General features: G+C 35.6%; 1 protein-coding gene across 6 annotated transcripts in view; it reads left to right on the top strand.

The window, feature by feature from the left end:
• The first annotated feature begins 6,619 nt into the window (after window positions 1-6,619).
• Window positions 6,620-16,741, top strand: part of LOC148879920 (mediator of RNA polymerase II transcription subunit 12-like) — a 28,983-nt gene continuing 18,861 nt past the window's right edge. For 3 of the 6 annotated variants that reach the window (XM_088961673.1, XM_088961677.1, XM_088961678.1), the window contains exons 1-8: window positions 6,621-6,741; window positions 7,469-7,542; window positions 7,913-8,090; window positions 11,008-11,067; window positions 11,188-11,293; window positions 14,096-14,164; window positions 14,799-14,852; window positions 16,428-16,535. In XM_088961673.1, the coding sequence (XP_088817799.1) occupies window positions 7,966-8,090; window positions 11,008-11,067; window positions 11,188-11,293; window positions 14,096-14,164; window positions 14,799-14,852; window positions 16,428-16,535 (522 nt within the window). In that variant the 5' untranslated portion in view covers window positions 6,621-6,741; window positions 7,469-7,542; window positions 7,913-7,965. Of the gene's footprint in view, window positions 6,742-7,450; window positions 7,543-7,912; window positions 8,091-11,007; window positions 11,068-11,187; window positions 11,294-14,095; window positions 14,165-14,798; window positions 14,853-16,427; window positions 16,536-16,741 lie in introns of all 6 variants that reach the window. The other 3 variants (XM_088961674.1, XM_088961675.1, XM_088961676.1) reach the window with 3 other exon arrangements.

Raw genomic sequence — 16,741 nt, forward strand, 5'->3', positions numbered from 1 at the left:
TGCGCTTGTCAACTCGGCTGTCATCCCTTCTGCTGAGACTGAACCGTCATTGCCTAACCGTCTAACTGGAGATGGCGGCGTCAGTGGCGGTGGCAGGTGGTCGTTTAGAGTGCTGCTGCCAAAACGTCAGATCCCAAGTCAGTTAGGCGTGGCGCCCTCGGGCACGGAATTCCCTGGTGCCAGGCATGGTACGACTTGTTTGGCTTTGGTGCCTAGAAGATGATGTGAAGTGCTGAGCGAGGCGGTCTTGAGCTCGGAGGTATCCCGAACTGTAACAAGGTGGGTCAGTTCGGCGAAGTGTGTCCCGAGCTGTTACAAGGTGGCAGTTCGGCGAAGTTTACCCCGAGCTGTTACAAGGTGGTAGTTCGGCGAAGTCTACCCCGAGCTGTTACAAGGTGGCAGTTCGGCGAAGTCTACCCCGAGCTGTTACAAGGTGGTAGTTCGGCGAAGTCTATCCCGAGCTGTTACAAGGCGGTCAGTTCGGCGAAGTCTACCCCGAGCTGTTACAAGGTGGCAGTTCGGCGAAGTCTACCCCGAGCTGTTACAAGGTGGCAGTTCGGCGAAGTCTACCCCGAGCTGTGACAAGGTGGTAGTTCGGCGAAGTGTGCCCTTGTTCCCGCCTAGGCTTGACCCCTTTTGCCGAGCTGTTGTTTCTCCCACGTGTCTCATAATAAAGAGGTCGGGCCAAATTTTCCTTCATCAGTATCTAATTCAAATATCCTTAAATAGACTGAATTCATATTCAAATTAAGGCAATCAGATACATTTGCAGCCCAACATAGTTTTTGTACAACCCAATAGTTCATTTAGGGATGGCAATTTTCCCCATCCCCGACGGAGACCTGACTTCCCTGATCCGATGGGGTCGGGGATGGGGATGAGGACGGTGGGGTTAATAGGAATCCTCGATCGGGGTCGAGGTCGGGGATGTGGATTGAGGTCCCTACCCCGCCTCGACCCCGATTATGTGTGTGTGTGTGTGTATATATATTATTTATATTATATATATCAAAATATATTTAAAAATTTATTTATGATTTAAATTTTTTATTTATTTTAAGTAAAATTATTTTTCAAATAAATACTATTATCTAAAAAAATTTTGAGGATTTGGGTCGTCGATGGGGATCAGGGACGAGGACGGGGAATATGATCCCTGCCCTAAACCCGCCCCATTGCCATTCCTAAGCTAATTTGATCACTTGGCATCTCTCCCTTTGAGGAAGATAGAGTAGGGTTTAGCGTATAACAAAACCCTACCACCACTAGTGTAGCTAATTAGGTTTAGCGTATACAAACTTGCCCTATGATAAAGCCACATCACACATTACCTTAAAAAAAGTCCCAAATGTCATACTACAAATATATAAAAAAGTCACATTAAAGATGTTCCATGGTTTAATTATTTTTTATTGTCTCACATTTTACGATGTGTATTTAACAATTATGTTAAATATTTTAACAATATTAAAGATGTCATCTATGATGCATCACTTTGGCTATGTTTGGTTCTATGAGCATTTATTGCAAAACATTGTCACATGAGAACCACATAGACATTGGTGTTTATTGTGCACGAAACCATTGTTTGGTTTCACATTTATCAAATGAACCCTAAAAAACATAAATGCTTGGATTTATGTACATGAAGCATTTGGGGAAATGTCAAATCCTTAATTTCCCCAATTTCCCAACATTTCTTGAAATGAAATGCTTATGTGACATATTTTATGGGGTGTTAATCTAGGGTGAAAAGTAAGAAATATTTAAAGTTATACTCAACCAAACAACAAAAGCAATAAACATTTAAAGTAAAGTGTTTTAGATAAACATTTAAAGTAATAAATGCCCATGGAACCAAACACATACTTTATCATTGGTTGACTTAATAGCTTCATAATGCAATTTCTACATGGTAGATTTTACCAATAATATATCTTGTTGTACTTATGTCAAATTTTAACACTATTTATTTCCTAGTCTCTTTATGAAATGGCCATGCATCCACTCAATTCCTCCAAAACATGTTCGAAAACAATAACGTTCAACCATTATGGGTCACAGAGCAAGTTTATCAATACTAACTGCTAACATTCTTTTGCCTAATGCATAACAATATCAGACATTTGATAACAACTAAAGTGACCAAATTGAATGGCTTATTGCTTTGTCTTTTAGGTGGTGTTCGATGATATGATTGGTTTTGTTTTTGTGCAATATTTCTCTTTTACGTTTGGTTTCATTGGTCATTACAAGGCTTGCCATTGCTAATCCATTGCTAGGTAGAAGCTCGCCATTGTTCATCATCTCCCGCTGTTAGAGATGTAAACGAATCAAATTGAATTCGAATCAAAGTATATCAGAATCCGATCCAACATTGTTCATTGCAGATTCAATCGATTGGATATGATAGGTAAGGATTTGAATTCAAATCCAATCGAGAAGTCAGATATTCGGATCTAATCCAATCCAATTTGTTTTCTTTAAAAAATAATAAATTATTAAAAGAAAAATAAAATATACCAATCTAAATAAATAAAAACAAAAATAGAAGTATTTTTTAATTATTTTCATCATATATATACATTTTTTATAAAAATTTAAATAATATAACAAAATTACAAAAATACAATATGAATACTATATTTATAAATAAATAAATAACATATATATGTATTATATATTTATACAAAAAGTATATAACATATATATCAGATCGGATCTTCTTGGATCAAATAGGGGTGATTCGAATCCGATTTAATTTTTTATTAGTTCCTATTATTCAACTCAAAGATCCAAATAGGGGTGATCCGAATTCGACCAAATATGATCAGATCTTGAATCAAACGGATCATGATCCGATCCATTTGCACCCATACCCTCGTTATCTATCACTGCAACAACTATAGTCACCACTGGTAATAATTTATGCACCTATTATTGTAAAATTAGCTAGATTTTGTGAGAAGCATTCATAACTTCCCTTTACTATCATATTGTGTGTTAACCCATGTTGTAATTGAGATGCATGAAATCATAACACAAGGTGTGGAATAAAATGCAACAAACCTTGTAGAACGCATACGGAGGTGTGGTGTGATTCAATCCACACATTTTTGTCCACGGTGCAGAAAAACTACCTTGTTAGGGGGTGTGGTGTGGATGAAAAAACACTACCCAATTTCTCATCTATGCTATAGAACACCCTTAGTGATTTCTAGCTAATTCTGATTTTTTGAAGACATGATATTGAATAATAACTTTAATACAATATAATCGACCTTTTAGAATTGGTGCCAAGTAGACTCAGAAAATTTCTTGAAAATTGACTTACATGGCAAAAATGATACCAGGTAGCAAAATTTACTGAGTTTAGAAAAAAATACCAATTTAAAAAATCACCATCACTGATTTTGAAAAATCGGTAGAAAAGATTCATCATCAGTGCCAAACATTACCTAGAGAGGCTCCTCCTCCTAATATCAGGGCTGAAAAATTGTTTCCATTTACTATCCATGTTATTATGACTTATGATTGAAAATCACTACAGCCTAAACAAATTGACTGAATAATTTAATAAATTAAAAAACATGATAAAATGGAAAAAAGTAAACCAAAACTTGAGAAGAAAAATTGAAAAACATTTTAACTTTTACCCAGTCCATATAAAAGTTATTTGGAGGGCTAAAAGGTAATTTAAAAGCAACAAATGGATTTTTGAAATATGAAAGCAAAGTTTTGCAAAGATTTTGATCCATAATCCCTAACTCCAATTAAGTATATAAATTCAGAAGTGTGGCCATATCGATAATTTTGCTCCTGAATATTCTACTCTACCTTGGCTATAGCCTGCAGATTCAATGGCGTAATCACTCGAGCACGTGACACTTTCTCTTGTTCACCCCCAAAATGATCGACCACTATATCGTGGTTGTATTAAGTTCCTTCGGAATGCTTATCAATTGCCCTTCTATTTGACAATAATTATAAAAGAGCCATCGAAAGCTGAGTGATTCCGTGAGGTAGTTTCGCAATGCGCCCATTTTGAAGGGCCCTCAAGTGTTAATGTTGGTTGTTGTTATTGAAGTATTCTGAGCCGTAGATCTAAATCAGACGATTTCAAGTGTTTAGTTATTTCGTTGCTACTTCATACTTGTAGCCTGTAGGTGACCAAACATCCCCTAAAGCATGTACCCCCTTTACCTTCGTCTTACATGCTTATAGCAAAAAAGAAAAAAATGGTACCCTACCCTATTTTCAAACTCCAATAGTCCAACCAATGTTAGAAAGATGAGCGAAGCGTTTGGATTCTTTGGATTTGGTTGGCTTTGTGAGACATGGGCTACGTCACCCATCCCAAAAAAAATTAGGAAAAATTTTGGATTAGTGCCTTATACTTTGGGTTTAGTGACATTTTAGTCTCTAAACTTTAAAATGCGACGATTTAATACCTAAACTTTCAAAACATGTCAATCTAGTACTTATCATTAACTAACTGTTAACCAACCGTTAAGTGACACTTAAAAAAGACACAAATGCTCTTTGAGTGTCATCTAATTTTCTTGATCAATCATCTAGACATTGACAAAAATTTAACAATCCCAAATCATTACTTCTATTCAATAATGTTGAGGCCACCAGAATGGCCACTAAGAGATGACCCCAACTTTCTTAAATATATGAGGCAATGATTTGGGACTGTTAATTTTTTGTCAACGTTTAGATGTTGATAAAGAAAATTAGATGACACTTGAAAGGCATTTGTGTTTTTTTCAAATGTCAATTAACGGATGGTTAATGATAGGTACTCGATTGATACATTTCAAAAGTTCAATTATTGAATTATCACATTTTAAAGTTTAGGGGACCAAAGTGACACTAGACCAGGCAACTAATTAAGATTTTTCCCAAAAAATTATACACAACTCTTGGTACAGATAACTTCTATAAATTCCTTTTCGGGAGAACTTTCACACAGCTGCTTTTGACTTTGCAAGATATAGCTCTTAGGGAAGTTTCAAAGTCACATTTGGTGAAATACCCGAAAAACTCCTCATATACTTTTATTCACCCATGAAAATAATTTCCCATGTAGCTACCTAAAATAGCTTTCAGCTAGTGAAATATTATTTTTGCAACTGCTTCAAAGCGACTTAATGAAGTGGTTTAATCAAAGCTGCCTTGAACACATTGATGTTTTATACTTTCATATGTATAAGGTATGGGTTTTATTTCTCTGTGTACAAAACATTAACAGTTCACTAATGATAGATTACTTAGTTCAATTATGCGTACAACTATGAATTTTTCTTAATGTTTGTCTAGAATCGATATAAAACGTCATTAGTGTACAAGCATACACATGATGTTTTACATCGAGCTGTTAAAAAAGTGACAGTTTGAATTTCGAAAAGTGTGCATGAAAAAAAGTAAAGTTTTACATTGATTTTAATTAGTATAATGTTTATATCGATAATCAATATAAAATTCCGCTTTAATGAACCTTTACATCGATTTATGATGCAAAATTCAACTCTAAATGCCCACGAAATTGAAATGATCATAAATATTTACACCAATGACATTTTACATCGACTCTAAACGCACCCCGTAAAAGCTATTAAAGACCATGAGAAGCAAAACATATAAGTGGAATATAAATGAGAATTGTGGGGATTTTTTCTGGTACGGAATATTAACATGTCGGCTCACGATTGGTTACGTAGTCTAGTGTATACAACATGCGTGCGATAAATCCTGAGTGTCCCAAACGGACCCTGAGTCTCGTTGCTGTCTTCCTGGTTGGAGCTCTCCAGGGAATCTTTATACGGAATCAGGGATCTGTCCGTTCTTTCCACTCGGAAGTTGGACTTCACTCCCGCTGGCTTCTGGTGGTGGTGGTGGTTGAGTGCGCGCTGATGCAGAGAAGTCCTTCACACAGTGGCGAATGCCCCTAAAAATTAATCTAACCACAGATGGATTGAGATTTGAGAGTTGGATATTGGATTTATGCTTCATCAGAACTTATAAATTAACCCACTTCTTACTAAAATGTTACTTTCTTTAGGGTTTAGATTAGAATCAGACTTCACTTTTGGATTTTCTAGGTGCCTCCTCCGTTGAATGATTCCCTCGCATCTAGCCATATTGTGGCTGACGTGGCTAATCGGGCCATCCATCTTTCATGTGAGATGCTTTACAACATACAACAGCAGCAACAAAAACAAAACAGAAACATGTCGAATTTCTTTCGTCACTTTAACTTACCATTTATGTGTTGGCCAGATAATTCCTTAGACGGGTGGGTCCAGTCTTTCGTATTCTCATCTGAACAATGAGTTGGTTGCCACGTAAGCTGCCAGCTGTATATCATTTCGTATTCGCATCAATGTTTACATTGAATCCTGACACATGTCACACTGTGATTTGCTTAGTGGGAAAGTGCATGTAAAGGCGTAGCGGATCTGTACGATGAACTCTGAACTCTCAAGTCAAGAGGTAACCTAACCCCACGGAGGAGGGTATATTTGTAAATAATAGAAAATAAAAGGGTATTTTGGGAAGAAAAACTTTTGGCATAAAATTATGACGGATCCGGTTTCCCTTTTCTAGCAGACTAGCACCGGAAGCAACACAAAGGCATCATCGTCATCAGCACAAGCTAGTCAAAAACGAGCCTCTCTCCCTTCGTCTCTCTTTCTTTTATCTCGCTGCGATTTGTTCTTCTTCTATCCCTCGAAGGTACGGCATTTTTCTTCTCCTTTTTCTCTGTATTTGTTTTTAGGTTTTCCAAATTCCTCTTTTTTTTTTTTTTTTTTTTTCTGAAAACCCTAGCTCCACTTATTGCTCAGGACCTCGTTCTCACCCTTTCAAAACCCTAGTCTTTCGAACGACTGCTCAAAGTCAGTATTTTCATTTTTTTTTCGGATTCAGAGGTGCTAAAACTTCAGGTGTTTTAAATTACGCAAGATTTGATCGAGAATCTATCCTCGGCTATGAATTTCGGTCGTTTTCATCGCAGATGCGAAGTGCTTATTATTTTATTTTTCTGTAGTCTCGCATAGTAGTTTCGTATTTAATTGAATTAGTAGTTTTCTGTTGTTTACTTAATTCGTTCAAGGCTACCTTTTGGTTATTTTTTCCTTGCTATTTTTTGGTGTGTTTGAGCTGGATACGGAGCTAGTATTGATCCTGGAATGGCTAAGATACCTGAGTAATTTGGACATATAAAAGAAAAATATTTCATTTTAAGCACATATTTCCAGGTTCAAGTGTAGCTCATTACCACAGTTCCGTTGACAGATCAAGCCTCGTTCATTTATTGTTGTATTTTTGAATTCCTCCTTGTTAACTAGTATTACTCTTCCATTGGAAATTTAACATTTAACTGTTTAGAATAATATTGGTCATTTATTTGGGTTTAAAAACTTCTCTTTGATTTTCCACAAAGGTTACATCTTGATGCCAGGGAAGTTGCGTTTTGGATTAAAGGGCTAAGGAAGCAACAGGAAACGCTTATTTTAAGTTCATGGGTTCCATTTGGTCAGTTAACTCTTGATTTTTATTTGCTAGAATATTTTCTCCGACCTTTCAACTTGACTGCATAGAACTATACATCATGAATGCTAGAATTACGCTTCTTTGTACCATTTATATTTGCTCCAACATAAGCTTCTGTATTGAGAGCAAAGGAAGATTTTTCCTCATCTCCCAGAACCATGCACTGGAAATTTGCAACTTAAGGTTGTGGATAAAAGCTTTATACATGATACTCTTTCGGTGGAGGCTAGCAATTGAATCTTTATTCAATGTAAATGCTTTATAAATTCTGTTGGAGGACTTGCCTTTGATGTTCTACAGTCAGATATGAGTTGGAATCTGTGCATTCGGTGATGATGTCTAGCTTGTGTAGCTTCTTATAGGTTTCAGATGGTGGAGGAAGTATGCCGGTAATTGTGGGGAGAAATGCAAAGGTATTCTGCTACCAGCTGTGGTGGAGTTAGCAGCACTGCAGTTGGTGGGGCATCTGCTAGGGATAGTGCTAGAGCTGATCCATCCTTTTCGTCATCCAATTTTTCTCTGAATACCAGGTAGTTGCATTCCTTAATGATATTTTTGCTGTATTTGTGGGAGATATTTATCTCTTTCTTTCTCCCATCTTGTGCTTTCTGGTAATGGCATTTAATTTGAGATTGAATGATGATGCTCATAATTCTGTTAATAACTTTGAGGAGAAAACTTTGGGTTCTTGCTGGTTTACACTTTAGGTTTTGCATGAGAATAATCTAATTCTTGTTTTTGGCATTTTGGTTTATATTACTTTATTTGCATATTTGCTGTATATGAGCAGTAAGTGGGGTTTGAATGAAAGTCTGTCACCAATAGAGAGTGACAAACAACTGTTTTTGTTTCTTTTTTCTTTTTTACTGACTGTTAGGGTTATGGCTGCCTTAAACTACCATGTACATCTTATGCATGGATATATGGAGTATTCACATATGAATCTTTCCACTAGTCTTAATTTGCGTATGGCATATTCAGCATCCACCTCTTTGTTACTAATAAACTAGAAGTTTAAAATATTGTTAGCTTTAAACAGAAATGGTATTCAATGTCCTTTCTGTAACTTCTTGACCTCTTGAGAATTATTCTCTCCAACCAACACCCCTTATTCTTTATTTTGTTGTCTACATTTATGTTTGTTTTATTAGTGAGGAAGAAAAATCTATTAAAATAGAAGAGAGTACAAGTGAGGTGAAGACATACAATCATGTTAATAGGTCCACCCTATCATCACCATCATCCATTCTATTCAGTGCCATATCCATTGTTAAATTATGAGTGCTTAAATCATTTCTTACCACTTCAACCCATGTCTTCTTTGGTTTGCCTCTAGCCCTTCTAATCCCTTCAACTTGCAATAGATCACTTCTTCTTACAGATGCTGTAGGTGCCTAGGTGGGTCTACTTTCTCTCATTTTTATCACCCATTTGAGCTACTCCTAGGTTTCTTCGCTTGATTTGATTTCTGAACCCATCTTTATTGTTTTTTGACATTTTCTACTCATCCATCTCAGCATATGCATTTCTACTTTGCTTTTTTTAATTGGTTACAGTTAAAATGTTTTCATCATGGAAGAAGAATGGGTTTCATACAACAAGTGCTAAGCACCCCATAAAGTGTACACTAGCATCTACTACCTAGCCCTTTTCCCACTGATTACAGGCATTTATTAGATGGTTTCTTCTCAAAATGGATGGGTCCTGTTTACCCTTGTTTAGCCATTTCATCAGTCAAACTATTTGCTGATCCTTGAACCCATGAAAACCTGCCCACAACCACCAGAGAATCCCTATCCATTGTTATCTTTCTAAAATTTACAGATCTTCCCAACCTTGGTCCTTGTAGGATTGCTAACAATTCAGCTCTTACATGGATCCCATACTCTATGGGGTGTGAGTGTGTGACTAAGCTTCTGATATTCCAAAGAAGGTGCTTTTTTGGTAAACCACTTCATTGAAGTATTGAATTGCTTTTTTTTTCCATGTTTTGATAGTCTTGAATTGCTTTGGACCAGTCCAATGAACAAAGAACAACTATTTCCACCAGCCTTTGGAAGTTTTAAACTTTTCTACAAAAGTCCACGTATTTGTTGCCCTCCAAATGCTCCAACAAACAGCAAATGGAACAATGCTTCATAAAATGTTGGTCTTCTTTCCACCTGGAATTGATGACCAGCAAGAGAATACTTCATGAGGTTGAGAAGGAACAAAGCTGGAAGTGACCCCTGGAGATGTGCTCAGTTTCTTAATGAAGTCAGTGAACATATAGCTCAGTTGATCACTGGGTACTCTTAGTCTTAGCAAGGGTTGCACTGTTTCTTCTATATCCTAGTATCCTATGTAAGGATATTCTTTCATGTGGTCCTTTTTTGATCTCTTTTTAATGTGGTTACCACTTTATAGACAAAGGTTCATGCCTCTCAAATGAAGTGACTAAATCTGCATTTGGTATGATTCTGATGAATTTTCTAATTCTAAGAATCATTTTAAAGTTTGGATGCAAGGTTCAAAAAATCACAATGTATCGGTGCATATTGTACTATATGTATTGATTTTCAAGGTCACCAATATGTGCTACTGAGAATTAGGTGGATTTAAACATTTTAAGTAATAATTATTTACTTCAATGTACCTGTTCCAAACGTGTACCATTTCCTTTTTTGGGCTCAAAACTCATTCTAGGAATTGGTTCTTTGGAGCTACAGGATTTAGCTTCAACTGAGATGATTGAACTTCGAGAACTTAATCATTGAGGGAGATTCTAATGTGGTGATTGGTTGGCTAAAGGATATGGAGTCGGTAAGATGGGCTTCTGGAGAGGAGATGAAGAGGGTAGAGTGTCTAACTAGTGGTATGAATACATGAATTCAAAGGAAAAGGATGTTTTCTAATGGGTTGGAAGATGCTCTAGCTACAAGGGGTGCATAGGGATCATTTGTACTGGGCTTGTTTGTAATGGGCTAGTTGACACACTTACCCTTGGACATTTGTACTTTTTCTGTTCTACTGTTCTTAATAAAACTGATCTTTTACTTTTCAAAAAAATAAAGATTTAGATTCAAAAAAGAATTGTTTTCTACTCAAAAGTCATTGTTCAAATGAAGATTCTTTGGAGCAGAATTTTAATTAACCAGTCCTCCGACGATTATCTGAGGATTGATGAAAAACAATTATCTGAGGCATAGTCTTTTTTACCTGAAGGGAAGTAGGGAACTCTTGTTGCTGGTTAGACATTGGCTATATTGTTTTTACCTCGATAAATGGTTATTAATAATTTAATATACAAATTTATCAGTTTTTTTTTTGTTTGTTTCTTCTTGTTATTTTTTTGCTTTGTTTATGCAAGTTTCTGAATAGCTTTCTGCTGGTCCTGTTAGATTTTCATTTTTAAGGTTTGCCCTCAGTGTTTTGTGGGTGCCATGTCTTAAGATGATTGTCTTGCAGACGTCCATTACAGCTAAATCCTTACAAGCTGAAGTGTGACAAGGAACCCCTGAATTGCAGGTAAATTGGTGGTCTTGGTTTTCTTACCTTCATCTATTACATCTATTAATTCTTTGAGTTTGTGGTCAGAAACATTCATTTGTTACATACATTATAATTTTCTCTAATTTTTCTTTGTAGACTTGGGCCACCTGACTTTTATCCCCAATCTCCAAACTGCCCAGAGGAGACACTGACTAGGGAATATGTGCAATCTGGATACAAGGAAACTATTGAAGGACTTGAGGTACTTTTGTAAATCAGCTATCACATTTATGGTTACTTTTTGTTATCGTTTCAATTTCATTTCCCTATTTCCTTGTGTATTTGGTTGTATTTAAATCAGTTTATATAACACATACTTAAACCATTGTGTTGGTTCTAATCTAGCTATCTAGGGTGTAGGGGGGGTGTGCTACTCGTTCTATGGTTACTGTTACATAGTCCATTGAGCTGGCCAAACAACCAAACCTAATCACATCAACCATAGAAACATCTTACCATTACAGATTTTGCTTGCTCTGAACAAGGGAGGGGAGCATTATGCACCATTTCTTAATTCTGATTATATTTCCTTGTTAGTCAAAATATACACAAGGTTCAAAATTTCGATATATCTGGTACTCGAAAGACAAGGCAAACTGGCCTTTTGACCCATTTCAGGGTGTTAACTTTGGCTGTTGGGGCTCAACAGCATAGGCTGTTGGGGCTCAACAGCATAGGCTGTTGAGACAGTTTCTGGGTCGGGCATGTTCTGGGCAGTTCACCAATTCACGCCCATGCTTTGGTTTTTAGTCAAAATAAATTAAGATGTAATTACTAATTTACCCATTCTCATGGTAACATGGCATTTCCAGAAATTCTCTCAATAGCATAGGCTGTTGGCCCCCAACAGCTAAAGTTTTTCCCATTTCAAGGGGTAGGCAGGCCTAAGATCTACCCTAACCTAGTTTTTGGAAAAAAAAGTCTAAAATAAAGACTTGACTTAGGTGCAAAGTATTGATACCAATACACCCTTTCTGGCGTATTTTCCAGTTACATAGAAGGAGAGAGAGGGAATGGTCTTATTCTGAATGGCACTTTGGGCCTTTGGATAGTTTCAGAAGAAGTAAGGCTGCTATTTACTCGTTGTAATCCATAATTTTTTTCCCTTCTATTTATTATTTGATTTTTTGTGGGCATGGGGTTTGGGGCCTAGGAGGCTTAGTGGGTGATGAAGGTTTAATCAATTCTTTTGCTATGAAGTATGAATAAGAAAGTAATTTTTTTTGGATTGAGGAAACTTGAATAAGGAGCTCAGATATCCATCTTATTTGCTGTCGACTCCAAATCATAATGTGGTCATTTCCACACATAGCTTTCCATCTCCTTGAATTGTCATTAGCATAGTGTTGCTCTTAATTTTTATTTTTATTTCTATAATTTTAGAGAATATGTTGCAACTTTTTTGGGTTTACTTTTATAGTTAACATGATCTTGGGTTGTTTAGTATGTCTTCCATCAAGTTCTAATGAAGTTAAATTCTGGATTTCTTGGATAAAGATATCTATAACTTGTTTATTATCCTTTATTTTTATTTGTTGATAAAAAAACATCATTGTATTGATAATGTACCTTGTATAGAACAAGTGATGGAAACATGGGATACACACTAAATTTGGAAAGTTAAAATTTAAATTCGATGGGTAATGCATGGGTAATCCGGGTATGTCAGGCATAGGGATAGGGCATGTCAGGCATAACCAGAGATGACAAAGGATACATTGTTCTATGTTTCTGTGACCTGGCTCTATTGGAAATTCCTTTAGGGCAGAAGGGCCAGCTACACTACAAGGTCTAAGAATTGTAGTGTCAGTGGGCTGAACTGGAATACACATGGAGGGGGATTAGTTATAAATTGGATGAAATCTGGAGGTGATGTGCCATGGGTTTTGAGGTTTCTGGTTAGACAGAAACAAACTTTGGGAACCAATGTGAGCCACTTTTGCAGGTGGATTTGCCGATATGTAAATACCATTGCTGATTCACTTGATGGTGATGGAATTTCTCCGGAAAACTTATGTTCAGGTGAACTTGGACTAGGGAGACCATTGTAATGAATTTTGGGTAGCTGGTGGAGATAAGCGTGTCAGCTTTTAGCTATTTCTGTTTTGCTTGTTCATTACACCTTGTACAGTTTGTTGTTTTTCATCATTTGTAATAAAATTATGCTTTGATGTTGATAATCAGGAAAAAATGTTCACTTTATAGAAAAAAATATACATGCCAAAATGATAAAAAATCTAAGAGCAAAGCTGAGCCTTGTGCGTTATTATCAACTTTAAATTCTTTTGAGGTAGAGTATCAAAGGATGCTAATAATGTCAACATGCATGTAACTTCTTAGCAATCTGGTAAATCATTTCCGAAGTTCTGATATTTTTTCTTTTATGGTCTCCATCATAGAAGCAAGAACTTGAAATTAGTTGTTCCAAACTTGGGAATAAGGACATGGGGCAATGTCATGATAACCTATTCAGCTTCTTTAGGAAATATATGCTAATAACTCTTAAACATTCCTTATCAAATCAGGATTTATTTATTTATTTATTTATTTTTGGGACGGGGGGAGGTGGTTCATGCTTGCTTGTGTATTTTGCTGGAATTTTGCTAGTGAAAATCGTGATTCTTTGTGCTGACCTTCAACTAGTTAGTCGATTACTTGATAACTTGTCGACACTTTAATTATATTGGTAATAGTAAATAAATAAATGTCTAATTCTTGTCGATGCTTTAATTATATTGGTAATAGTAAATAAATAAATGTCTAATTGCTTGGATTTTTTGTCAAAAAAGTTTTGACTGTTTTATGTATTGCACCTTGATGTTTATGCATGTCTTAGCATACTGCTACTTGATATTCATTTGACTGTTTATGAATATAACTAGTTGAAGTTCTCATATTGGACAAATTCTCTTTACAAAATGCATTCATTCAATGGGTGAGTATGATTTCCCTCATATTTTAATTCTTGCAATTTTAACTTATGTTTGCTTGTTAATTGTATCAGGAAGCTAGAGAGCTTATACTATCTCAACTTACTACTTTTACAAAGCCTGTAATCATAAAATGCAAAGAGGTAATATTTTATTTGACTTAGTTACTAAGGATAGATGCTTAAATTAAATGTGAATGTTCCGTTTTTCTCTTAGATGGTCTATGCTTTGCGCTATGTTTTCATTTAATTAATTTCTTGTATGTTGTATTTTTTTTTGTTTAAGTTACATATAACTGTATAATGTGAAGTTCTAGCATGCTAAGATTTTTTTAATTGACTAGTTGAACTATATTCCCTTTTTTTAGTTTCTTTCTTTTGGTTATCATGATGTTTGGAATTTTATTACCATTGATTATTTGCCTGTTTGAGTTGTTTTACTTCTTTTTGGGTGCTCTTACTTGTATAGATTCTGTATGTGGGCAAGTTATACTGGTATGCCTTTTGAAATAGTCTCTAATACAAATTTATTTTACCTTCTTCAAAATAGAAACTCTATTCTCTGTATTTTTGTTTTAAAATCTTGTTTTGTTGTACATTATATAAATGCTTACTTAAACTAAATAAGATTTGTGTGATTCTAAAAGGCTTTAAGGCTTTCATGCATGGCATATGAAATCTGTGATTCTAACTTTGAACAAAGATGTGGATACCTTTAGCATGTAAATACTTACATATGCATTAGTCCTTCACTCTTTTTCCCTGTTGGTTCTTCCAGGCAATCAGGAAACGCCTTAGGGCTATTAATGGCTCTCGTGCCCAAAAGCGCAAGGTGATTTTTTTTACTCTCTCTTTAAATAGATAAATTCATAAGGCTACACTTGGTTTGTAGGAAGATTTTGGTGGGATGAGAAAAGATGGGGATGGTATGGGATGAGAAAGGGAAACTGGGTGCAGGAATTTCATGTTTCATTGTTTTGTTACAAAAGGGAAAACAGTGGGAATGTCAGCCCTAGTAACAAAGAAACAGTGTTTCCAACCTGTGGTTGAATTGATTGGTCAGACTGGTTAGCCTATCACCTGGCCAAGAATTTGGGTTCCTTCTCACCACCAAACCACTTGTTTGCAAAAGGCTGTTGACTCTGTCGATGACCTAATGACCCCACTGCTTGACCCGTTAAAACTGTTTTATCTGGTCAGCAGGTCACGGTTCCTATATTAGTTCTCTTTTCCTGTTTTTTTTTTTTTTGTATTTTGAACCACTTTTGTCATTTATAATAAATAATCCTTATTTATCACACTTATTTTTTGTTTAAACTTTAAAATGATGAATATATAATATTGTAGGATATGCCAATTTTTTCTGCATTTATTTGTATTTTCTATTTTGTAAATTTATCTATTTGTTACATTTACTTATGACATCATGGGTTAACCCATTTGACCTGGAAGGCTGAGCCACTGAATCCTTTGACCCGGCCAGCAACTCACAGGTCAGATATTTTGGCCTTTTTTATTATTGATAAAAAGTAATTCGTATTTGTCACTACTTTTTTATTTATTATGATTATTATATAGTATTGGAAATATGCCCGATTTTCCTTAAAATTGTATATATTTTTCTTTATTTTTGTAATTTTATCCATTTATTATATTTTTGTTACTTAATTATGATATGGGCTACTTCATTTAACCCAGACAGCTGAACTACTGAACTGTTTCACCCAGCCAGTGGATCATGGGTTAGATATTGATTCTCTCTCTCTCTCTCTCTGTATTTTTGTCCAATTTCATCATTAATAAAAAATGATTCTTATTTATCACACTTGTTTCTGTTTAATATGGTGAATACAAAAGATTAAAGATGCCGATTTTTCTACAAAATTTCTGTATTTTTGTCTATTTATTATGTTCTTACAACTTAATTAAGAAATCACATGTTGTGCTGTTTGACCTGAACAGTTGAACAACTGACATGTCTCTTAGATGGAAAGGTGGTTCCATTTTGGGTCAGTTTAAAAATATTACATAAATGGTGCTTTTTTTTTTCAATGGCAGAGAAGTGCCAGAGAAGACTTCTCCTTTTCCACTTTACACACCAAACCAAATGTGGAAAGGGAAGAATAAAGAAATACTCATATTTCCCCTTCCCTTTCTATAAATCAAACAGTCTAAGTAATTTATGGAAACGTTCCTTTTCTCAATTAGTGTTTGGCTTTGAATAGTCATGTGCATCTCATCAACTGTTGTTTACCTTTTTCTGCTATGGTGCACATGTGTGCACACGTTTTGGTGCTTATTTACATTGTACTATGTATCTTAATAAATCAGTCTCCCTTCCATTTTATTTCTGAATCTTAGCACAATGTAATCTGAAACTGGATGTTTCTTCCTGTTATTGCAATAGGCTGGTCAGGTTTATGGAGTGCCTCTCTCCGGTTCACTTTTACTTAAGCCGGGTGTCTTTCCTGAGCAAAGGGCGTGTGGTGAAGACTCCCGAAAGAAATGGATTGAAGTACTTGATTTTTCCTTTATGTTACACTACTAAACATCTTTAACATGCATCTGACTTGCATCAACATGTTTAGTGGACTCCTATTTTACTATGATAGCATGTGCTTTGACTAGATACATTCCTAACTGTCATAATCTATGATGAATGGGCACCAAAATTGTCGAGTCTATTATTTTAGTGTAATTTCTGTTTCCCATCTTTTCTGT

The sequence above is a fragment of the Nelumbo lutea genome, chromosome 1 (genome assembly GCF_056320005.1).
Source record: "Nelumbo lutea isolate HS-2025 chromosome 1, American lotus-T2T, whole genome shotgun sequence".
NCBI classification, from domain to species: Eukaryota; Viridiplantae; Streptophyta; class Magnoliopsida; order Proteales; family Nelumbonaceae; genus Nelumbo; species Nelumbo lutea.